This window comes from Panulirus ornatus, chromosome 17 (assembly GCF_036320965.1).
Source record: "Panulirus ornatus isolate Po-2019 chromosome 17, ASM3632096v1, whole genome shotgun sequence".
NCBI lineage: Eukaryota > Metazoa > Arthropoda > Malacostraca > Decapoda > Palinuridae > Panulirus > Panulirus ornatus.
Genome location: NC_092240.1, coordinates 57,014,713 through 57,041,428, shown reverse-complemented (window position 1 = coordinate 57,041,428; position 26,716 = coordinate 57,014,713). Strand labels below are relative to the sequence as shown.

The 26,716-nt window shown below is 41.1% G+C and overlaps 1 protein-coding gene across 2 annotated transcripts in view; it reads left to right on the top strand.

The window, feature by feature from the left end:
• Positions 1–26,716, top strand: part of LOC139754822 (uncharacterized) — a 243,374-nt gene that overhangs the window by 68,408 nt on the left and 148,250 nt on the right. For both annotated transcript variants that reach the window (XM_071672677.1, XM_071672676.1), the window contains exons 7-8: positions 5,276–5,415; positions 21,704–21,926. In XM_071672677.1, coding sequence (XP_071528778.1) covers positions 5,276–5,415; positions 21,704–21,926 — 363 coding nt within the window. The remainder of the gene's footprint in view (positions 1–5,275; positions 5,416–21,703; positions 21,927–26,716) is intronic.

The following is a 26,716-nucleotide window of genomic DNA, read 5'->3' as shown; positions in this document are numbered from 1 at the left end:
ATAGAGATGCTCTGTGGAAGGTATGAAGAATATATGGTGTGGGAGGCAAGTTGTTAGAAGCAGTGAAAAGTTTTTTATCGAGGATGTAAGACATGTGTACATGTAGGAAGAGAGGAAATTGATTGGTTCTCAGTGAATGTAGGTTTGTGGCAGGGGTGTGTGATGTCTTCATGGTTGTTTAATGTGTTTATGGATAGGGTTGTTAGGGAGGTGAATGCAAGAGTTTTGAAAAGAGGGGCAAGTATACAGTCTGTTGTGGATGAGAGAGCTTGGGAAGTGAGTCAGTTGTTGTTCGTTGATGATACAGCGCTGGTGGCTGATTCATATAGGAAACTGCAGAGGCTGGTGACTGAGTTTGGTAAAGTGCGTGAAGGAAGAAAGCTGAGAATAAATGTGAATAAGAGCAAGGTTATTAGGTACAGTAGGGTTTAGGGTCAAGTCAATTGGGAGATAAGTTTGCATGGAGAAAAACTGGAGGAAGTGAAGTGTTTTAGATATCTGGGAGTGGATTTGGCAGTGGATGGAACCATGGAAGCGGAAGTGAATCATGGGGTGGAGGAGGGGGCAAAAATTCTGTGAGCGTTGAAGAATGTGTGGAAGTCGAGAACATTATCTCGGAAAGCAAAAATGGGTATGTTTGAAGGAATAGTGGTTACAACAATGTTATATGGTTGCGAGGCGTTGGCTATGGGTAGAGTTGTGCGCAGGAGGGTGGATGTGCTGGAAACGAGATGTTTGAGGACAATATGTGGTGTGAGGTGGTTTGATCGAGTAAGTAATAATAGGGTAAGAGAGATGTGTGGTAATAAAAAGAGTGTTGTTGAGAAAGCAGAAAAGGGTGTTTTGAAATGGTTTGGTCACATGGAGAGAATGAGTGAGGAAAGATTGACAAAGAGGATATATGTGTCAGAGGTGGAGGGAACGAGGAGAAGTGGGAGACCAAATTGGAGGTGGAAAGATGGAGTGAAGAAGATTTTGAATGATCGGGGCCTGAGCATGGAGGAGGGTGAAAGGCGTGCAAGGAATAGAGTGAATTGGAATGATGTGTTATACCGGGGTCGACGTGCTGTCAATGGATTGAACCAGGGCATGTGAAGTGTCTGGGGTAAACCATGGAAAGTACTCTGGGGCCTGGATGTGGAAAGGAAGCTGTGGTTTCGGTGCATTATTACATGACAGTTAGAGACTGAATGTGGACGAATGTGTCCTTTGTAGTCTTTTCCTAGTGCTACCTTGCACACATGAGGGGGGAAGGGGGATGTTATTTCATGTGTAGCGAGGTGGCGATGGGAATGAATAAAGGCAGACTATGAATTATGTACATGTGTATATATGTATATGTCTGTGTGTGTATATATATGTATACGTTGAGATGTATAGGTATGTATTTTTGCGTGTGTGGACGTGTATGTATATACATGTGTATGTTTGTGGGTTGGGCCATTTTTTCGTCTGTTTCCTTGCGCTATCTCGCTAACGCGTGAGACTTGTTATCACTTCCCCATTAGCCCCCTTCACTGAAGTTCCCATTTGCTCCCTTGTCTTACGCACTTTATTTACCTCTTTCCAAAACATCTTTTTATTCTCCCTAAAATTTAATGATACTCTCTCACCCCAACTCTCATTTGCCCTCTTTTTCACCTCTTGCACCTTTCTCTTGACCTCCTGCCTCTTTCTTTTATACATCTCCCACTCATTTGCATTTTTTCCCTTCAAAAATCGTCCAAACGCCTCTCTCTTCTCTTTCACTAATAATCTTACTTCTTCATCCCACCACTCACTACCCTTTCTAATCAACCCACCTCCCATGCTTCTTATGCCACAAGCATCTTTAGCGCAAGCCATCACTGCTTCCCTAAATACATCCCATTCCTCTCCCCACTCCCCTTACCTCCTTTGCTCTCACCTTTTTCCATTATGTACTCAGTCTCTCCTGGTACTTCCTCACACAAATCTCCTTCCCAAGCTCACTTACTCTCCTCTTTTCTGAAAACCTTTACAAATCTTTACCTTCGCCTCCACAAGATAATGATCAGACATCCCTCCAGTTGCACCTCTCAGCACATTAACATCCTAAAGTCTCTCTTTCATGCGTCTATCAGTTAACATGTAATCCAATAACGCTCTCTGGCCATCTCTCCTACTTACATACATATACTTATGTATATCTCTCTTTTTGAACCAGGTATTCTCAATCACCAGTCCTTTTTCAGCACATAAATCTACAAGCTCTTCACCATTTCCATTTACAACACTGAACACCCCATGTATACCAATTATTCCCTCAACTGCCATGTTACTCACCTTTGTATTCAAATCACCCATCACTATAACCTGGTCTTGTGCATCAAAACCACTAACACACTCATTCAGTTGCTCCCAAAACACTTGCCTCTCATGATCTTTCTTCTCATGCCCAGGTGCATATGCACCAATAATCACCCATCTCTCTCCATCCACTTTCAGTTTTACCCATATCAATCAAGAGTTTACTTTCTTACACTCTCACATACTCCCATAACTCCTGTTTCAGGAATAGTGCTACTCCTTCCCTTGCTTTTGTCCTCTCTCTAACCCCTGACTTTACTCCCAAGACATTCCCAAACCACTCTTCCCCTTTACCCTTGAGCTTCATTTCACTCAGAGCCAAAACATCGAGGTTCCTTTCCTCAAACATACTACCTATCTCTCCTTTTTTCTCATCTTGGTACATCCACACACATTTAGACACCCCAATCTGAGCCTTCGAGGAGGATGAGCACTCCCCGCGTGACTCCTTCTGTTTCCCCTTTTAGAAAGTCAAAATACAAGGAGGGGAGGGTTTCTGGCCCCCCTCTCCCGTCCCCTTTAGTTGCCTTCTACGACACATGAGGAATGCGTGGGAAGTATTCTTTTTCCCCTATCCCCAGGGATAAAAACACTTTTATGTTCTCCCAAAATTTTAATGATACTCTCTCACCACAACTCTCATTTACCCTCTTTTCAACCCTTGCCCCCTCCTTTTGACCTTCTGCCGCTTTCTTTTATACATATCCCAATCATTTGCACTCTTATGTTTTAAGTATCATCTAAACTTTTCTCATTTCTCTTTCACTAACAACTTTACTTCTTCATCCCACCGTTTGCTACCCTTTCTAATATGCCCACCTCCAACGTTTCTCATGCCACATGCTCTCTCAACAACATTCTTTTATTACCACACATCTCTCTTACGCTTTCATTACTTACTCGATCAAGCCACCCCACACCACATGTTTTCCTCAAACGTTTCCCACTCCTAGGTAACGTTCTCTCTTTCCATACATTCTTTATTGCTCCCAGAACCTTTGCCTCCTCCCCAACTCTATACTTCACTTCCATTTCCATTGTTCCATTCCCTGTTAAGTCTACACCAGATATTCGAAGGACTTCACTTCTCCAATTTTCTTCATTCAAACTCACATCCCACCTAACCGTGTTGAACCTAATATCCTTGCTCTTATTCTCATTTACTCTACCCACTTTTCCAAACTCTGTCACCATATTCTGCAGTTTCTCAAACGAATCAGCCACTAGTGCTGTATCATCGTTGAACAGCAACTGCCTCACTTCCCAGGCCCTCTCATCCCCAATCACCCCTCTCCAAAACTCTTGCATTTACCTCCTTAACCAACCCATCCCTAAACAAATTATACATCCATGGGGCCATCACACACCCCCTACTGAATAAAACCATGTGTACCAATGTGACTTCTTTCATTATAGATATATATATATGTGTGTTATCCCTGGGGATAGGGGAGAAAGAATACTTCCCACGTATTCCCTGCGTGTCGTAGAAGGCGACTAAAAGGGGAGGGAGCGGGTGGCTGGAAATCCTCCCCTCTCGTTTTTTTTAATTTTCCAAAAGAAGGAACAGAGAAGGGGGCCAGGTGAGGATTTTCCCTCTAAGGCCCAGTCCTCTGTTATTAACGCTACCTCGCAAATGCGGGAAATGGCGAATCGTATAAAAAAAAAGAAAAAAAAAATATGTGTGTGTGTGTGCCTTTGTTTTTGATGTACAGGTACACCACCAATTTTCCAGCACTCTTGGTTCCAACGCCTTGCCGGGTTAACCATTTTGCCGGACCAACCGTGGTCATGTAATAATAATTCATCAACACACCTCTAACCTACTAATTATACATCTCCCATGTGTCTATGTTATACCATGGACTGCTAGAAATTTGAATTAAGCATTTATTAAATGTTTGAGCACCCTAAGATGGTAAGTCTGTTCTTAGATTGTTTGAATCCTGTGGGTTCTTCGTCTTCTGTTGTTAGTGTTTTCCCAGGTGTGCATCGCCAGAATAGTGCAGTTTCGTCTGCATAATACACCTGCTCAAGACTGAGGTATTCGTCAGCTATGAGTTTGGCAAATTCGTCCACATACTCGGCAGCTCCTTCGTTGTTTGCAGACCGCTTTTCTCTGCACTCTTTATTCATGGAAATTCCATGACGCTTCTTAATCTTTAAAGCCATTCTTCACTATAGTCATGCTCATGTAATTTAAGTTCTTTATGGAATAACTTAGCCTGGTCCATTATCATGCTACTTGACAAGTCCACTTCATCACTATGACAATCGAAACCATTCCATCATCTCTTGATCGTGCTTGGTACTTTTACCATCTTTCATAGTTTTTTAATCGTCATTTGCTTCTTGGAATCACTTTCTGCCTAAAATTTCAATGTTTTTTCCCTTTGCTTCTTTATATCATAAACAGTTAATGAACCAATACCGTATATGTCACACAGCTTACGCACTGAAACACCATGGTCCATTTTTTTCAACTGTTCTACTTTATCTTGGATCGATGTGGACTTATGTTTACATTTGACATCACGACTGACACTCTCATATGTCTTAGAAGCCATAGCTTGGGTTAAATTTAAGCAAAATAAGCTAAGAATCTCACAGAATTGCAGTATCACCACCATCAAGTGCAGTGTAAAGAATGTAAATAAGCGTGCCCTACACACCATGCCATCTGTGACTGCCCAGTAAACTAGTCTGGTGGCTGCAGTAATTTCAAGTTCCCTCGCATAATTTTGTCTGGACTAAAGGAGGTGCCGAACCATCAGCTGCTGGAAATTCGGTGGTGTACCTGTATTACACTTGACAGCTAGGGAATGAATGTTTGCAGATGTACCCTTTCTTCATCTGTTCCTGATGCTACCTTTCTAAGGCAGGAAATGGTGATCAAGTAGGAAAAGATGTACATAGAAAAAATAACATTAAGTGAAAACTTTTGCAGGTACTGTTGATCAGCAGGGCAACATAAACAAAGTGACAAGTATTGGTGCTGCTCAAGTAGCACAACAGCAGCCACATCAACAGCAAACTGTACATCACCAGGCAGTGCAGCAAACACAACCTCAACAAACTGTACAACAGGTTGGCATAGTGTTTGGACATATGATATAGTTATAAGTTTTATTGCATTATGATATAATTCACTGATACTGTATTGACTGCCATTCATAGTAATAGAATGCTGTCATACCTCAATATGTGATGAAGTTTCCAACATTTAAGGTAAGTAGTCAAACAATAATCTCTCTGCACCAGTTTTAACTGATTTCTTAAAAATCACCATGTTTCTTCCTCCTTGACTTCTAGTATTTCATTTTTCCCCAGTTTGAGTAGAATATAGCTTCTAGTGTGTGTGTGTGTGTGTGTGTGTGTCTCTCTCTCTCTCTCTCTCTCTCTCTCTCTCTCTCTCTATGTATGTATGTATGTATCCCAGATCTCCATTCACACCCTCATTTTCCGATAAGTGAAGTTTTTGTGACACAAAATCTGTTTTTTAAGTATGTACTATAGTAAAAAAAAAAAGATTTTTTTTTGTTAGATTGCTAGTCTACCTACCTTTCTCATGCTTATATGTATAGTTGAGGTTGTGAGCAAAATTCTGATTGTATATGATTAGTGTTACCTTTTTCTCTAATTGCAGCACTATTTTTGAGAATCCATATACCAGAATTTAAAGAAAATTGCCTTTTGAAAAGTGGGATTATTTTAATACCTAAAAGAGATCCTACTACTCTGTGACAGTGAATTATGTCTTAAAGGCAAGCATTTGTAGTAAGCTGACCAAGTTCTTCCCCTCAAAGGAGGGTAGGGTTCTGTCTATCATCATTCCATTGCCAGTTTTAGATGGATCACACACATAAACTTTTGAACTCACTTACACACTTCTCCAACCAATTCCCACTGTGATTAAATGAAACAGGTACTTTCATGCATATAAAAGCATGTGTTACAGATTCTTTAGGTACTCTAAAGTGGAATCTTCATGTGAGACTTAGGTCATCAGTCACACAACCCAGTCCTCAATCATTTTCCCATCTGCAATTGGAATTTTCCTAGCTGTAGCCACTTCTCTTACTACATTCATGATGTACCACACCTCCTGTGTACCATTGACTCTACTACTTGACCAACCTGTCATCTGCCATACTCTGTTGCTTGATTACCCTGTCATCTGCCATATGTTTTTTGTGACCACACCATCCTGAAAGTGAACTCATTCATATACCTATCTGATGATTTCCTTCGCAACACATAAGTTCATAATGTTATTCTTCATTGTGTCTTCACATAATTCCAGGTATGCATTGCAGGTTATCCATATTTTTTGCTCAATTTTCTGATATTTCCTGACCTATATTCACATAGTGATTCATATCCAGACATCATTACAGTGGCAAGTTTTCCCTCATGCAAGGATCTTTCACTCCTTATGCTTGAATTTTTCATATTCACCAGAAATTTGAGTGTACATCCAATATTTCTCCTTGGGTGGCTACATTCAACTTGACTCCCTACTGCCATCCTCACTAACCTTTACCACTAAGTATTTGAACTCATTCACTGTTTTCACTTCATCATGCAAATGTAACTTTTGTTATGATCTCCCATATCTTTTTGAAGTTTGCATCTTACTTTTATTCATATTAATCTTCTGCATCTTCCCTATAAAGGCACAATCATAATGTTCTGCCATTCTGTTCAGCTCACTACCTGACTCACAGCTTCTTTTATATTTCTCTGTGGTTAATCACTTCAAGTCACTTTCGTCATATGTGCTGAACTCCCACAAACTGCTGAGTCTTACCGGTGGTAAGGCATGACTAATGTTTTAAAAGTTCTCAACAGGATTGAGAAGTATTCCATGCACACTTAATCCCATCTTAATCCCACATTGCTCTTTTTTGATAAGAGGTATGCTAACCCTTTAGCATGATTAGTCACTCTCCAGCTATACTAAGGAGCAATTAATTCTTTGTATTTCTTACAGTTACTTTCACTCCTTTCTGTACTCTGTTTATTCGGGTCTGTCATTAAAAAAAGAGGACTGATATCCCACACTGTAATTTGTTCGAAATCCAGTCTGGAAATAGAAAGGACAAAGGATGTGGAAACTACATAATTGATGATGTCTGATGTTCAGTTATAAGACAAAAATGTCTAGATGTGAAACTTATGAAGAAAGTATACTTCTACAAAAAGAAATATATGATTATGACCATTAAACTGCTAAATAATGCCATCGAAATGTTTTCGGATGATACACTGATTCCAGCTCCAGGACCCCATACTGAGTGTAGCCATCAACTGCTACCTGTCATTCAGCTGTCACTTGACTTCAGCCGATAAGTTTTCCTGTAAGTAAACAACTGTTTTCACTTACCCTTGCTTCATAGCAATGGCTTTCATTTCACAAGTGACTGCTCAACATTTACAAACATATTCGCTCACTGTTTCTTAAGATTAATAATGAAAAATAAATGAATTGTGCATGTACAATTGTGATATATTTTTGTGATGCTATTCCCATACCTGATGCATTATTTTTCACATGCTTAATAAGCATGTTTACTATGTAATTTCTGTATTTGTTTTCTTTTAAAGCACTCTTATTTTAAGTAGAAATTATAGATAATTAAAGTTTGAACATTTTATCGGTAGGGTTCTGCACGACGGTTCCTTGGTCTGGCAGCAGGAGAGGAAAGGAGCATGGCTCAGCAAGATAATGAAGGGGCCACTCAGCACTCCTCTTTTTACAGATATGAAAGCCAAACCAGAGACATAATCATGAATGTTTACATCAACATCATCTGTGAAGGAATCTTTAAAACTATCACAGAGGTGGAAACAATGACAGCAGCGGCAATGCTTGTGTCTTGCTGCACAATCCAGAGGATTAAGTCTCAGAGACATATATCTCCTGATGGATTGATTGACTCCCCTGATGCACCATCACTACTCTCAGCCAGCTTGACAATTTTGTCACAAAATGGGTGAGGAGGGAGCTGCTATTGTTTTGAGAGGTGTGAACTGCCAAAATTTTCTGGACTATTGCAAATGGTGAAGAAACCACCCTTCAATTTTGCTGAATCACAAAGTCATTGTACAAAGTAGTCAAGGATTTAGGGTTCATTTTCAAGAAAGTTCAGAGCAGTAGAAAGATATTAATGGAAAGAGAAGATGTTGTTGCGAGAAATAAATACCTTCGAGAAGTTAAGAGCAACAGAGATGATATTCACCCAAAGCCAGAAATATGTATGAATGAAACCTGGGTAAATCAAAACCAGTGTATGGAATGATGCTGGGCAAATGATGAATCAATTGGCCCCAAACTGGAAACAGGGAAAGGGGCAAGATTTATAATGGCTCATGCTGGAGGTGAGAAAGGATTCATGCCTGGAACTTTCCTTGTGTTCTGATGAAAAGAATGGTGCAAAAGGTGAGAACCACTAATCAATGGACCAGCATAGATTTAAAACATGGTTTGAACATCGGCTGCTCCCCAATATACCAGATAGATCATTAATCTTCATGGACAATGCACTTTATTACTCAAAGATCTAAACAAAGTGCCAGTGTTCAGCAGTAACAAGCCCCATGTACTTCAGTGGTTGCATGACAACAACATTGCCCATGATCCATCATACACCAAAGCAGAATTGCTGAAGATTTGTAGACAGCATACTGAAAAGCAATGTTATGAAGTGGATCAAATTGCAATAAACCACGAACCCAAAGTACTGCCTCCTTATTACTGTGTGTTAAACCCAATTAAACTGATCTGGAGTCAAGTTAAACAAGAAGTGAAGAGAAACATTTCTAATGGCAATCAATCATTGAAAAGCATATAAGAGATGATGAAACAAGCCATTAACCATGTAATGCCAGAAAATTGGCAAAAATGTGTAAACCATGCAAAAAAGATAGATGACTGTAGAGGAAAAGATACAGTAATTGATCACGTATTTGAAAGCATTGTGATTAATTTAGAATCACATGATAGTGAAGACAGTGATGAATAAGGAGAACAGTTACATTACTCATGCATTTAACACACACACATACATATTAGTGTAACTTGAAAGTTACACACTAGTGTGTGCGTAATGAATGTTTTGGCCTATTTCTGAGAACGCTTTTGTGTTTACACTTAATGCATACTTATCTTTGTGAACATGGATTGTGTGTGTGGTTAATGCATGAGTGATTTTGTGATTATTTTACATGTTTATGTGTGAATGCATATGTCTGTGAGAGTTGCATTGTGAAAATTATTGCAGTTGAATATACCTTCTGTCATAGTGGACAATACAATCAGGACTTTTCTAACGTGGTTTTGTTCTGCCCTTCCTAATTTTTGAGAGAGAGAGCTAAGAAGTGGAGGGGGAATTTCTTTTGCTGACGAAGTGATTTTTTCAACGATTGTGATTTTGGCTTTTGAGGATTAACTCCAATGAATTGTAACAGTAATGTTAATAAAGAGTTGAGACCGTTTCATGAGGAGTGTGCTTCTTGCCCAGGGGACCATGTAGAGCGTAGAGCAAACATGTAGTGAATGATATTGGTTGTTGATTTTTTTAACTGCAGGCCTGAATAAACTGTATAGTCATCTTCATGGTTTCCAGATGTTTAGCGTAGAATCAAGATTTTTTATTCTTTACTTTAGCAGTGAGCTACATGAATGTCATATTAATGAATGGGAGAGGCAGCTTAGACAACTATTCAAGTGAAATTCTAATCAGTAAACGATTTTCTCTAATGGTGTTAGTCTAGCTTGAGGCTTGATCGTAAATGAAAAAAATCAAAAGAATTTGAGAAGAATGGTGAACCTTTCCTTTCTCTTTTACCCCCGATGTCCCCTTTTAATGGAAAAAGAAAAATTGAAGAAAGAGAAGATGAGAGAGTGAAGACAAGAAGTAAAATTTCCTCTCAAACCCCTCCTTCATCCTCTCTCTCTCCTCTCCATCCTAACTCACTTTGAATTCTGCAGTTCGCAGTGAAAAAAGGCAAGGGGAAAGAAAGAGCATGCAAATTGGAATAAGAATATCTTGAAGGTAGATTAATGATGCATATAGAGAGATTTTAAGACAAGTCCCAGTGCTCAGTTTTAGTTAGGCAAAAAGTAATACTAGCAGTTATGACCCAGATGCTGTGGGAAAGAAAATATATTTCATAATGTAATTATTATATTATTATTATTATTATTATTATCATTATTTTTTATTATTATTATTATTATTTTGCTTTGTCGCCGTCTCCCGCATTTGCGAGGTAGCGCAAGGAAACAGACGAAAGAAATGGCCCAACCCACCCCGATACACATGTATATACATACACGTCCACACACGCAAATATACATACCTATACATCTCAATGTACACAGATATATACACACACAGATATATACATATATACACACGTACATAATTCATACTGTCTGCCCTTATTCCCATCGCCACCTCGCCACACATGGAATAACATCCCCCTCACCCCTCATGTGTGCGAGGTAGTGCTAGGAAAAGACAACAAAGGCCCCATTCGTTCACACTCAGTCTCTAGCTGTCATGTAATAATGCACGGAAACCACAGCTCCCTTTCCACATCCAGGCCCCACAGAACTTTCCGTGGTTTACCCCAGACGCTTCACATGCCCTGATTCAATCCATTGACAGCACGTCAACCCCGGTATACCACATCGATCCAATTCACTCTATTCCTTGCCTGCCTTTCACCCTCTTGCATGCTCAGGCCCCAATCACTCAAAATCTTTTTCACTCCATCTTTCCACCTCCAATTTGGTCTCCCACTTCTCCTCATTCCCTCCACCTCCGACACATATATCCTCTTGGTCAATCTTTCCTCACTCATTCTCTCCATGTGACCAAACCATTTCAAAACACCCTCTTCTGCTCTTTCAACCACACTCTTTTTATTTCCACACATCTCTCTTACCCTATTATTACTTACTCGATCAAACCACCTCACACCACATATTGTCCTCAAACATCTCATTTCCAGCACATCCACCCTCCTGCGCACAACTCTATCCATAACCCACGCCTCGCAACCATACAACATTGTTGGAACCACTATTCCTTCAAATATACCCATTTTTGCTTTCCGAGATAATGTTCCCGACTTCCAAACATTCTTCAAGGCTCCCAGGATTTTCGTCCCCTCCCCCACCCTATGATTCACTTCCACCTCCATGGTCCCATCCGCTGCCAGATCCACTCCCAGATATCTAAAACACTTTACTTCCTCCAGTTTTTCTCCATTCAAACTTACCTCCCAGTTGACTTGACCCTCAACCCTACTGTACCTAATAACCTTGCTCTTATTCACATTTACTCTTAACTTTCTTCTTTAACACACTTTACCAAACTCAGTCACCAGCTTCTGCAGTTTCTCACATGAATCAGCCACCAGCGCTGTATCATCAGCGAACAACTACTGACTCACTTCCCAAGCTCTCTCATCCACAACAGACTGCATACTTGCTCCTCTTTCCAAAACTCTTGCATTCACCTCCCTAACAACCCCATCCATAAACAAATTAAACAGCCATGGAGACATCACACACCCCTGCCACAAACCTACATTCACTGAGAACCAATCACTTTCCTCTCTTCATACACGTACACATGCCTTACATCCTCGATAAAAACTTTTCACTGCTTCTAACAACTTGCCTCCCACACCATATATTCTTAATACCTTCCACAGAGCATCAACTCTATCATATGCCTTCTCCAGATCCATAAATGCTACATACAAATCCATTTGCTTTTCTAAGTATTTCTCACATACATTCTTCAAAGCAAACACCTGATCCACACATCCTCTACCACTTCTGAAACCACACTGCTCTTCCCCAATCTGATGCTCTGTACATGCCTTCACCCTCTCAGTCAATACCCTCCCATATAATTTTCCAGGAATACTCAACAAACTTATGCCTCTGTAATTTGAGCACACACTCTTATCCCCTTTGCCTTTCTACAATTGCACTATGCAAGCATTCCGCCAATCCTCAGGCACCTCACCATGAGTCATACATACATTAAATAACCTTACCAACCAATCAACAATACAGTCACCCCCTTTTTTTAATAAATTCCACTGTAATACCATCCAAACCTGCTGCCTTGCTGGCTTTCATCTTCTGCAAAGCTTTTACTACCTCTTCTCCGTTTACCAAATAATTTTCCCTAACCCTCTCACTTTGCACACCACCTCGACCAAAACACCCTATATCTGCCACTCTATCATCAAACATATTCAACAAACCTTCAAAATACTCACTCCATCTCCTTCTCACATCACCACTACTTGTTATCACCTCCCCATTAGCCCCCTTCACTAAAGTTCCCATTTGCTCCCTTGTCTTACGCACTTTATTTCCCTCCTTCCAGAACATCTTTTTATTCTCCCTAAAATTTAATGATACTCTCTCACCCCAACTCTCATTTGCCCTCTTTTTCACTTCTTGCACCTTTCTCTTGACCTCCTGTCTCTTTCTTTTATACATCTCCCACTCATTTGCATTATTTCCCTGCAAAAATCGTCCAAATGCTTCTCTCTTCTCTTTCACTATTAATCTTACTTCTTCATCCCACCACTCACTACCCTTTCTAATCAACCCACCTCCCACGCTTCTCATGCCACAAGCATCTTTTTCGCAAGCCATCACTGCTTCCCTAAATACATCCCATTCCTCCCCCACTCCCCTTACCTCCTTTGTTCTCAACTTTTTCCATTCTGTACTCAGTCTCTCCTGGTACTTTTTTTTTCATACTGCTCGCCATTTCCTGCGATTGTGAGGTAGCGTTAAGAACAGAGGACTGGGCCTTTGAGGGAATATCCTCACTTGGTCCCCTTCTCTGTTCCTTCTTTTTGGAAAAAAAAAAAAAAGACGAGAGGGGAGGATTTCCAGCCACCCACTCCCTCCCCTTTAAGTTGCCTTTTATGACACGCAGGGAATACATGGGAAGTATTCTTTCTCCCTTACCCCCAGGGATATATGTCCAATATACATACACCAATATACATACCTATACATCTCAATGTATACATATACATACACACACAGACATATACATATATACACATGTACATAATTCTTACTGTCTGCCTTTATTCATTCCCATTGCCACCCCGCCACTTATGAAATAAAAAACCCCTCCCCCCTCATGTGTGCGAGGTAGCGCTAGGGAAGGACAACATATGTATAGATATATATTAATATATTTATTTATCCCTGGGGATAGGGGAGAAAGAATACTTCCCACGCATTCCTCACGTGTCGTAGAAGGCAACTAAAGGGGATGGGAGTGGGGGGCCAGAAACCTTCCCCTCTTTGTATTTTAACTTTCTAAAAGGGGAAACAGAAGAAGGAGTCACGTGGGGAGTGCTCATCCTCCTGGAAGGCTCCGATTGGGGTGTCTAAATGTGTATGGATGTAGCCAAGATGAGAAAAAAGGAGAGATAGGTGGTATGTTTGAGGAAAGGAACCTGGATGTTTTGGCTCTGAATGAAACAAAGCTCAAGGGTAAAGGGGAAGAGTGGTTTGGGAATGTCTTGGAAGTAAAGTCAGGGATTAGTGAGAGGACAAGAGCAAGGGAAGGAGTAGCACTACTCCTGAAATAGTTGTGGGAGTATGTGATAGAGTGTAAGAATGTAAACTCTACATTGATATGGGTAAAACTGAAAGTGGATGGAGAGATGGGTGATTATTGGTGCATATGCACCTGGGCATGAGAAGAAAGATCATGAGAGGCAAGTGTTTTGGGAGCAGCTGAATGAGTGTTTTAGTGGATTTGATGCACAAGACTGGGTTATAGTGATGGGTGATTTGAATGCAAAGGTGAGTAATGTGGCAGTTGAGGGAATAATTGGTATACATGGGGTGTTCAGTGTTGTAAATGGAAATGGTGGAGAGCTTGTAGATTTATGTGCTGAAAAAGGACTGGTGATTGGGAATATCTGGTTTAAAAAGCGAGATATACATAAGTATATGGATGTAAGTAGGAGAGATGGCCAGAGAGCTTTATTGGCTTACGTGTTAATTGATAGGCGTGCGAAAGAGAGACTTTTGGATGTTAATGTGCTGAGAGGTGCAACTGGAGGGATATCTGATCATTATGTTGTGGAGGCGAAGGTGAAGATTTGTAGGGGATTTTCAGAAAAGAAGAGAGAATGTTGGGGTGAAGAGAGTGCTGAGAGTAAGTGAGCTTGAGAAGGAGACTTGTGTGAGGAAGTACCAAAAGAGACTGAGTACAAAATGGAAAAAGGTGAGAACAATGGAAGTAAGGGGAGTAGGGGAGGAATGGGATGTATTTAGGGAAGCAGTGATGGCTTGCGCAAAAGAAGCTTGTGGCATGAGAAGTGTGGGAGGTGGGTTGATTAGAAAGGGTAGTGAGTGGTGGGATGAAGAAGTAAGATTATTAGTGAAAGAGAAGAGAGAGGCATTTGGACAATTTTTGCCGGGAAAAATGCAAATGAGTGGGAGATGTATAAAAGAAAGAGGCAGGAGGTCAAGAGAAAGTGCAAGAGGTGAAAAAGAGGGCAAATGAGAGTTGGGGTGAGAGAGTATCATTAAAGTCTAGGGAGGATAAAAAGATGTTCTGGAAGGAGGTAAATAAAGTGCGTAAGATAAGGGAGCAAATGGGAACTTCAATGAAGGGGGCTAATGGGGAGGTGATAACAAGTAGTGGTGATGTGAGAAGGAGATGGAGTGAGTATTTTGAAGGTTTGTTGAATGTGTTTGATGATAGAGTGGCAGATATAGGGTGTTTTGGTCGAGGTGGTATGGAAAGTGAGAGGGTTAGGGAAAATGATTTGGTAAACAGAGAAGAGGTAGTAAAAGGTTTGCGGAAGATGAAAGCCAGCAAGGCAGCAGGTTTGGATAGTATCACAGTGGAATTTATTAAAAAAGGGGGTGACTGTATTGTTGATTGGTTGGTAAGGTTATTTAATGTATGTATGATTCATGGTGAGGTGCCTGAGGATTGGCAGAATGCTTGCATAGTGCCATTGTACAAAGGCAAAGGGGATAAGAGTGAGTGCTCAAATTACAGAGGTATAAGTTTGTTGAGTATTCCTGGTAAATTATATGGGAGGGTATTGATTGAGAGGGGGAAGTCATTTACAGAGCATCAGATTGGGGAAGAGCAGTGTGGTTTCAGAAGTGGTAGAGGATGTGTCGATCAGGTGTTTGCTTTGAAGAATGTATGTGAGAAATACTTAGAAAAGCAGATGGATTTGTATGTAGCATTTATGGATCTGGAGAAGGCATATGATAGAGTTGATAGAGATGCTCTGTGGAAGGTATTAAGAATATATGGTGTGGGAGGCAAGTTGTTAGAAGCAGTGAAAAGTTTTTATCGTGGATGTAAGGCATGTGTACGTGTTGGAAGAGAGGAAAGTGATTGGGTCTCAGTGAATGTAGGTTTGTGGCAGGGGTGTGTGATGTCTCCATGGTTGTTTAATTTGTTTATGGATGGTGTTGTTAGGGAGGTGAATGCAAGAGTTTTGGAAAGAGGGGCAAGTATGCAGTCTGTTGTGGATGAGAGAGCTTAGGAAGTGAGTCAGTAGTTGTTCGCTGATGATACAGCACTGGTGGCTGATTCATGTGAGAAACTACAGAAGCTGGTGACTGAGTTTGGTAAAGTGTGTGAAAGAAGAAAGTTAAGAGTAAATGTGAATAAGAGCAAGGTTATTAGGTACAGTAGGGTTGAGGGTCAAGTCAGTTGGGAGGTAAGTTTGAATGGAGAAAAACCAGAGGAAGTAAAGTGTTTTAAGATATCTGGGAGTGGATCTGGCAGCGTATGGAACCATGGAAGCGGAAGTGAATCATAGGGTGGGGGAGGGGGCGAAAATTCTGGGAGCCTTGAAGAATGTGTGGAAGTGGAGAACATTATCTCGGATAGCAAAAATGAGTATGTTTGAAGGAATAGTGGTTCCAACAATGTTGTATGGTTGCGAGGCGTGGGCTATGGATAGAGTTGTGTGCAGGAGGATGGATGTGCTGGAAATGAGATGTTTGAGGACAATGTGTGGTGTGAGGTGGTTTGATCAAGTAAGTAACGTAAGGGTAAGAGAGATGTGTGGAAATAAAAAGAGCATGGTTGAGAGAGCAGAAGAGGGTGTTTTGAAATGGTTTGGGCACATGGAGAGAATGAGTGAGGGAAGATTGACCAAGAGGATATATGTGTCGGAGGTGGAGGGAACGAGAAGTGGGAGACCAACTTGGAGGTGGAAAGATGGAGTGAAAAAGATTTTGTGTGATCGGGGCCTGAACATGCAGGAGGGTGAAAGGCGAGCAAGGAATAGAGTGAATTGGATCGATGTGGTATACCGGGGTTGACGTGCTGTCAGTGGATTGAATCAGGGCATGTGAAGCGTCTGGGGTAAACCATGGAAAGTTGTGTGGGGCCTGGATGTGGAAAGGGAGCTGTGGTTTCGGGCATTATTGCATGACAGCTAGAGACTGAGTGTGAACGAATGGGGCCTTTGTTGTCTTTTCCTAGCGCTACCTCACACACATGAGGGGGGAGGGGGATGGTATTCCATGTGTGGCGAGGTGGCGATGGGAATGAATATAGGCAGACAGTGTGAGGGGGCCAGGTGAGGATATTCCCTCTAAGGCCCAGTCCTTTGTTCATAGAGCTACCTCGCTAATGCGGGAAATGGCGAATAGTACAAAAGTCTGTGTGTGTATATATATATGTGTACATTGAGATGTATAGGTATGTATATTTGCGTGTGTGGACGTGTATGTATATACATGTGTATGGGGGTGGGTTGGGCCATTTCTTTCGTCTGTTTCCTTGCGCTACCTCGCAAACGCGGGAGACAGCGACAAAGCAAAATAAAAAATAAATAAATGATATATGTTTACGGTGAGATGTATAGGTATATATTTTTGCATGTGTGGACATGTATGTATATACATGTGTATGTGGGTGGGTTAGGCCATTCTTTCATCTGTTTCCTTGCACTACCTCGCTAACTCGGGAGACAGTGACAAAGCAAAATAAATAATGAATAAATTGATAAGAATGATATATATCCTTGGGGACAGGAGAGAAAAAATACTTCCCACGTATTCCCTGCCTGTTGTAGAAGGTGACTAAAAGGGAAGGGATTGGGGGGGGCTGGAAATCCTCCCCTCTCGTTTTTGTTTAATTTCCAAAAGAAGGAACAGAGAAAGGGACCAGGTGAGGACATTCCCTCAAAGGCCCGGTCCTCTGTTCTTAATGCTACCTCGCTATTGCTGGAAATGGCGAATAGTATGAAAGAAAATATATATCTGTATATACATACATACATATACATATCATCATAAACATACACACATATAGACGTATACATACATACACATGTGCATAGTCACATCTCTGATGCCTGTTCCTTTTAGGAACTCCCTCAAGGGGGTGGCCCTGGCAAAAGAGTCTTTAGAACTGTTGAACTCCAGTGCTGCTTCTTAGCCTTTAGGGTCTCACCCTCAACAGGCTGGTGGGAAAGGGCAACTTTTGTGCAGATTTTTCAGAGGCTCCTACCTAATGTGTCTACCTAATATCTCTGCCAATGTTACAACTTACAGCTACTAGTCATGATTGATTTAAATGTTAAGGTGAGTAATGTGGCAGTTGAGCATATAATTAGGGACATTCAGTATTTAGTAATGTGAATGGATTGCAGGAGATTGGTGATTATTAATACTTATGCACCAGGTCATGAGAAAGTGTACTGGGAGCAACTGAATGAGGGTGTCAGTAGTTCTAATGCAAGAGACTGGGTATTAATGATGGGTTATTTAAAGGTGAATGAGTAATGTGGCAGTTGAAAGTATGATTAGGGGCTTGTGTTATTCAGTAATGTGAATGGAATTGATGAACATCTGGTGGAGTTGTGCTGACAAAGGACTGATGATTGGGAATTCTGATTTTAAAAGAGGGACATGCACAAGAATATGTATGTAATTCAGAAAGGTAGTCAATGGGCATTATTGGATTACATACTAATTGATATGCATACAAAAGAGAGACTTCTGGATGTGATTGTGCTTAGAGGAGCAGCTTGTGGGATGTCTGCTTATGGTGGAGACAGAGGTGAAGATTTGTAAAGGTTTTCCAAAAAGTGGAAATGTTATGGGTGAGAGTGTTGAAGGTAAATAAGCATGGAAAAGAAACCTGTGTTAAGAAATAGCATGAGAGATTGAGAGTAAAATGGCAAAAGGTGAAAATAAATGTAGTTAGAGGGGTAGGTGATGAATGATATTTAGGGAAGCAGTGATGGCACGTGAGAGGTGTGTTTCATGCGTAAGGGGATTGTGGGCAGGTTAGTAAATTAGTGAGTGGTGGGATGATGAGGTAAAGTTGCTCATGAAGGAGAAAAGAGTGGTATATGGGTAGTTCTTATTGGGAAGGAGTGCAAACGACTGGGAGAAGTATAAAAGAAAGCAGTAGGAGGTCAAGAGAAAAGGGTTGGAAAATAGTGAAAATGAAATTTATGTTGAATGAATATCAGTAAACTCCAGGGAGAATAAGATGTTTTGGAAAGGAGGTTAATAGTGTGGAAAAAAAAGAACAAATGGGAGCAAAATTGAGTGTGGCAAATGGGGAAGAGGTAACAGGTAATGATTAAGTCAAGAGGAGATGGAGTGAGTATTTTGAAGGAAAGTTGAATGTGTTTGATGATAAGGTGGCAGATGTAGGGTGTTTGGATTGGAAAGGTATTTGAAGTTAGAGAGTTTTGAAGAGTGGTTTGGTGCAGAGAGAAAAGTTGGTGAAAGCCTTGTGTAAGATGAAATGTGGCAGAGCGGCTTTAGTGGTTGGTGTTGCAGTTGAATTTCTTGAGAATGATAGTGACTTTTGTTGAATGGTTAGTCAAGATTTTCAGTGTACTATGTATGGATCATGGTGAGGTGCCTGAGTATTGGCAGAAATGAAGCTCAAGGGTAAAGGGGAAGAATGGTTTAGAAAAGTCTTCGGAGTAAAGTCAGGGGTTGGTGAGAGGACAAGAGCTAAGGAAGGATAAGCACTACTCCTGAAAGCAAGAGTTGTAGGAGTCTGTGATAGAGTGAGTAAATTTTAGGTTGATGTGGATGAAACTGAAAGTGGATAGAGAGAGATGGGTGATTATTGTGTTTATTCACCTGGTCTTGAGAAGAAAGATCATGAGAGGCAAGTGTTTTGGGAACAGCTGAATGAGTGTGTCAGCAGCTTTGGTGCATGACATTAGGTATTAGTGATGGGTGATTTAAATGTGAAGGTGAGCAGTGTGGCAGTTGAGGGTGTAATTGGTGTACATGGGTATTCAGTGTTGTGAATAATGGAAATGGTGAATAGCTTGTGGATTTATGTGCTGAAAAAAAAAACGTTATTGGGAATACCTGTTTTAAATTGAGAGATATACATAAGTATACTTATGTGAGTATGTATATGTGCGTGTGTGGATGTGTATGTAATTACATGTGTATGTGGGTGGGTTGGGCCATTCTTTCGTCTGTTTCCTTGCGCTACCTCACTAATGCGGGAGACAGCGACAAAGTATAATGAATAAAATGACATGAGAGTAGGAGAGATGGGCAAAGGGCATTATTAGATTATGTGTTAATTGATAGGCGTGTAAAAGAGACTTTTGGATGTTAATGTGCTGAGAGGAGTGGCTGGAGGGATGTCTGATCACTATTTTGTGGAGGCGAGGGTGAAGATTTGCAGAGATTTTCAAAAAAGAAGAGAGAATGTGCAAAGGACTGGGAGATATATAAAAGAAGGTGGTAAGAGGTCAAAAGGAAGGTGCAAGGGTTGAAAAAGAGGGCGAATGAGAGTTAGGGTGAAAGAGTATCAGTAAATTTTAGGGAGAATAAAAAGATGTTTTGGAAGGAGGTAAATAACATGCATAAGACAAGAGAACAAATGGGAACATCGGTGAAGGGGGCAAGGAGGGAAGCTATAACAGGTAGTGATGAAGTGAGGAGATGGAGTGAGTATTTTGAAGGTTTGTTGAATGATGATAAAGTGGAAGTTATAGGGTGTTTTGGTTGGGGTGGTGTGCAAAGTGAGAGGGTCAGGGAGAATGGTTTGGTAAAGAGAGAAGAGGTAGTGAAAGCTTTGCAGAAGATGAAATCTGGCAAGGTGGCAGGTTTGGATGTTATTGCAGTTGAATTTATTAAGAAAGGTGGTGACTGTGTTGTTGACTGGTTGGTAAGGATATTCAGTGTATGTATGGATAATGGTGAGGTTCCTCAGGATTGGCAGAATGCATGCATAGAGCCTTTATAAAACAAGGCAAATGGGATAAAGGTGAGTGTTCAAACTACAGAGGCTTAAGTTTGTTGATTATTCCTGGAAAATTGTATGGCAGGGGTATTGATTGAGAGGGTGAAGGCATGTATAGAACATCAGATTGTTGATGAGCAGTGTGTTTTCAGTAGTGGTAGAGGATGTGCGAATCAGGTGTTTGCTTTGAAGAATGTGTGAAAAAGTATTCAGAAAAACAGATGGATTTGTATGTGGCATATATGGATTTGGAGAAGGCATATGATAGGGTTGATAGAGATGCTTTGTGGAAGGTCTTATAGTATATGGTGTGGGAGGTAAGCTGCTAGAAGCAGTGAAAAGTTTGTATAAAGGATGTAAGGCATGTGTACGAGTAGGAAGAGAGGAGAGTGACTGGTTCCCAGTGAAGGTTGGCCTGCATCAGAGGTGTGTGATGTCTCCATGGTTGTTTTGTTTATTTATGGATGAGGTGGTTAGGGAGGTAAATTCAGGAGTTTTGGAGAGAGGGGTGAGTATGCAGTCTGTTATGGATGAGAGGGCCTGGGAAACGAGTCGGTTGTTGTTCGCCAGTGATACAGCACTGGTGACTGATTCGAGTGAAAAAGTGCAGAAGATGGTGACTGAGTTTGGAAAACTGTTTGAGAGGAGAAAGTTGAGAATAAGTGTGAATAAGAGCAAGGTTATTAGGCTCATCAGGGTTGAGGGACAAGTTAGTTGGGATGTAAGTTTGAATGGAGAAAAATTGGAGGAATTGAAGTGTTTTAGATATCTGGGATGGACTTAGCAGAGGATGGTAATAGGAGACTGCCCCAGAAAGAAAAAACTTTTCGAAATTCAAAACCTACTTTTGCTCTTTTAGGGGCCAGTGGAAAACACTGGGCTTAGAAAAGCAGGGGAATGTTAAGAATTTGTGCTTTGTGGTACTGCCACTAGTGGTTAATGCTATGCATATTGGTGTATTGTCAGAAATGGCACATTGAAGTAGGTGGGTAGGTACTGTTGCTACTCTGATAGTATTCAGTGTTTTGAATAAGGTTATAAAGAATAGAGCAATCCATGGAAATATGTTGCATTTCTTTTAACAGGTTGTACAAGAGCAGCCTCAGCAGATACAAGAGGAACAAACACAACAGTTACAGCATCATTCAGAGGATAGTGTAGGTGCAGGTCAGCAGCAGCATCAGCAGCAGCAAGATGTAGCTCCTACAACACTGGAGGAATTACAGCAGGCATTATCATCAGGCCAAGCTATCCTCCAGACCACAGACAATGGATCAGAGCAGACCCTTCAAATGGTGGAGGGGCAATGTAAGTTTAACCTTTAAACAGCAAGAATAGTCCAAAACACTGCTGAAAAGTAAGATTTTTTTTTTCCCTCAATGACAAGTAACAGAGAATACATAGTTTATATTACTACCATTATTTTTGCTAGGTCCAGGACTTAAAGTGGGAGTGACTGATATTTGAACAGCTCCTGGTACCACAGATGTGGATATGATATTTCTTTGTTTCCAGTAAGTGAATCATAGGGTAGGGGAGGGGCAGAAGGTTCTTGAAATGATGAAGAACATGTGGAAAGAGAATGTTATCTTGGAGAGCAGAAATGGGTATGTTTGAAGGTATAGTAGTTCCAGTGATATTATATGGTTGTGAGGCGTGGGTTATAGATATGGTTGTGTGGAGGAGGGTGGATGTGTTGGAAATGAAAAGTTTGAGGACAATATGCAGTGTGAGGTGGTTTGATTGAGTAATGGTAAGAGAGATATGTGATGATAAAAAGAATGTGGTTGAGTGAACAGAACAGGATATGTTGAAATAATTGGGACATATGGAAAAAAAATGAATGCGGAAAGGTTGACAAAGAGGATATATGTGTCAGAGACAGAGGGAACAATAAGTGGGAGACCAAATTGGAGATAGAGGGATGGAGTGAAAAGATTTTGAATTATTGGGGCCTGAACATTCAGGAGGATGAAAGGTTTGCATGGAATAGAGTAAATTGGAATGATGTGGTATACTAGGGTTGACATGCTGTCAAAGGACTGAACTGGAGCATGTGAAAGATCTGGGGTAAACCATAGAAAGGTCTGTGGGGCCAGGATGTGGATAGGAAGCTGTGGTTTCGGAGCATTACACACAGCAGTGAGAGAATGAATGTGAGTGGATGTGGCCTTTCTTAATTGGATGCAGGGAGTGGCAATGCTGTTTCCTGTGGGGCGGGATGGCACCGAGATTAATGAAGGTAAGCAAATATAAATATGTACATGTGTATATATGTGTGTGTATATGATATTGTATACTTTTGTTTATTATACTTGATCGATGTTTCCCACATCACAGGTAGTGCCAGGACACAGATGAAGAATGACCCATCCACTCATGTACACAGGTATATACATAAACACACACTTATACATACATATATGTACACACACACACACTCACAAATTATATATTTATTTATTGATTTATTTTGCTTTGTCGCTGTCTCCCACGTTTGCAAGGTAGCGCAAGGAAACAGACGAAAGAAATGGCCCAACCCACCCCCATACACATGTATATACATACACGTCCACACACGCAAATATACATACCTATACATCTCAACATATACATATATATATACACACACAGACATATACATATACATAATTTATACTGTCTGCCTTTGTTTATTCCCATCGCCACCTCGCCACACATGGAATACCATCCCCCTCCCCCCTCATTTGTGTGAGGTAGCGCTAGGAAAAGACAACAGAGGCCACATTCGTTCACACTCAGTCTCTAGCTGTCATGTAATAATGCAATGAAACCACAGCTCCCTTTCCACATCCAGGCCCCACAGAACTTTCCATGGTTTACCCCAGATGCTTCACATGCCCTGGTTCAATCCATTGACAGCACGTCGACTCCGGTATACCACATCGATCCAATTCACTCTATTCCTTGCACGCCTTTCACCCTCCTGCATGTTCAGGCCCCGATCACTCAAAATCTTTTTCACTCCATCTTTCCATCTCCAATTTGGTCTCCCACTTCTCCTTGTTCCCTCCACCTCTGACACATATATCCTCTTGGTCAATCTTTCCTCACTCATTCTCTCCATGTGACCAAACCATTTCAAAACACCCTCTTCTGCTTTCTCAACCACGCTCTTTTTGTTACCACACATCTCTCTTACCCTATTATTACTTACTCGATCAAACCACCTCACACCACCTATTGTCCTCAAACATCTCATTTCCAGCACATCCACCCTCCTTCGCACAACTCTATCCATAGCCCATGCCTCGCAACCATACAACATTGTTGGAACCACTATTCCTTCAAACATACCCATTTTTGCTTTCCGAGATAATGTTCTCGACTTCCACACATTCATCAAGACTCCCAGAATTTTCGCCCCTCCCCCACCCTATGATTCACTTCCACTTCCAAGGTTCCATCCGCTGCCAAATCCACTCCCAGATATCTAAAACACTTCACTTCTTCTCCATTCAAACTTACCTCCCAGTTGACTTGTCCCTCACCCATACTGTACCTAATAACCTTGCTCTTATTCACATTTACTCTTAACTTTCTTCTTTCACACACTTTACCAAACTCAGTCACCAGCTTCTGCAGTTTCTCACACGAATCATCCACCAGCGCTGTATCATCAGCAAAGAGCAACTGATTCACTTCCCAAGCTCTCTCATCCACAACAGACTGCATACTTGCCCCTCTTTCCAAAACTCTTGCAGTCACCTCCCTAACAACCCCATCCATCAACAAATTAAACAACCATGGAGACATCACACACACCTGCCGCAAACCTACGTTCACTGAGAACCAATCACTTTCCTCTTTTCCTACATGTACACATGCCTTACATCCTCGATAAAAACTTTTCACTGCTTCTGACAACTTGCCCCCACACCATATATTCTTAATATCTTCCACAGAGCATCTCTATCAACTCTGTCATATGCCTTCTCCAGATCCATAAATGCTACATACAAATCCATTTGCTTTTCTAAGTATTTCTCACATACATTCTTCAAAGCAAACGCCTGATCCACACATCCTCTACCACTTCCGAAACCACACTGCTCTTCCCCAATCTGATGCCTTGTACATGCCTTCACCCTCTCAATCAATACCCTCCCATATAATTTCCCAGGAATACTCAACAAATTTGTACCTCTGTAATTTGAGCACTCACTTTTATCCCCTTTGCCTTTGTACAATGGCACTATGCAAGCATTCCACCAATCTTCAGGCACCTCACCATGAGACATACATACATTGAATAACCTTACCAACCAGTCAACAATAGTCACCTCCTTTTTTAATAAATGCTACTGCAATATCATCCAAACCTGCTGCCTTGCTGGCTTTCATCTTCCGCAAAGCTTTTACTGCCTCTTCTTTGTTTACCAAATCATTTTCCCTGACCCTCCCACTTTGCACACCACCTCAACCAAGACACCCTATATCTGCCACTCTATCATCAAACACATTCAACAAACCTTCAAAATACTCACTCCATCTTCTCATCACCACTACTTGTTATCACCTCCCCATTACCCCCCTTCACTGAAGTTCTCATTTGTTTCCTTGTCTTACGCATTTTATTTACCTCCTTCCAAAACATCTTTTTATTCTCCCTAAAATTTACTGATACTGTCTCACCCCAACTCTCATTTGCCATCTTTTTCACCTCTTGCACCTTTCTCTTGACCTACTGCCTCTTTCTTTTATACATCTCCCAGTCATTTGCATTATTTCCATGCAAAAATCATCCAAATGCCTCTCTCTTCTCTTTCACTAATAATCTTACTTCTTCATCCCACCACTCACTACCCTTTCTAATCTGCCCACCTCCCACGCTTCTTATGCCACTAGCATCTTTTGCGCAAGCCATCACTGCTTCCCTAAATACATCCCATTCCTCTCCCACTCCCCTTACATCCTTTGTTCTCACTGTTTTCCATTCTGTACTCAGTCTCTCCTGGTACTTCCTCACACAAGTCTCCTTCCCAAGCTCACTTACTCTCACCACTCTTTTCATCCCCAACATTCTCTCTTCTTTTATGAAAACCCCTACAAATCTTCACCTTCGCCTCCACAAGATAATGATTAGACATCCCTCTAGTTGCACCTCTCAGCACATTAACATCCAAAAGTCTCTCTCGTGCGCCTATAAATTAACACGTAATCCAATAACACTCTCTGGCCACTCTCCTACTTACATACGTATACTTATATATATCTCTCTTTTTAAACCAGGTATTCTCAGTCACCAGTCCTTTTTCAGCACATTAATCTACAAGCTCTTCACCATTTCCATTTACAACACTGAACACCCCATGTACACCAGTTATTCCCTCAACTGCCACATTACTCACCATTGCATTCATATCACCCATCACTATAACCCGGTCTTGTGCATCAAAACTACTAACACACTCACTCAGCTGCTCCTAAAACACTTCCCTCTCATGATCTTTCTTCTCATGCCCAGGTGCATATGCACCAATTTTTCACCCATCTCTCTCCATCAACTTTCAGTTTTACCCATATCAATCTAGAGTTTACTTTCTTACATTCTATCACACTCCCACCACTCCTGTTTCAAGAGTAGTGCTACTGCTTCCCTTGCTCTTGTCCTCTCACTAACCCCTGACTTTACTCCCAAGACATTCGCAAACCACTCTTCCCCTTTATCCTTGAGCTTCGTTTCACTCAGAGCCCAAACATCCAGGTTCCTTTCCTCAAACATACTACCTGTCTCTCCTTTATTCTCATCTTGGTTACATCCACACACATTTAGACACCCCAATCTGAGCCTTCGAGGAGGATGAGCACTCCCCGTGTGACTCCTTTTGTTTCCCATTTTAGAATGGGGCGGTTGGGAAGGTAAATGCAAGAATACTTGAGAGAGGGGCAGTCTGATGTGGATGAGAGGGCCTGGGAAGTGAGTCAGTAATTGTTTGCTGATGATAGAGCTCTAGTGGCTGATTCGGGTGAGAAACTGTAGTGGTTGGTGATCGAGTTTGGAAAAGTGTGAAAGGAAAAAGTTGAGAGTAAATGTGAATAAGAGCAAGGTTATTAAG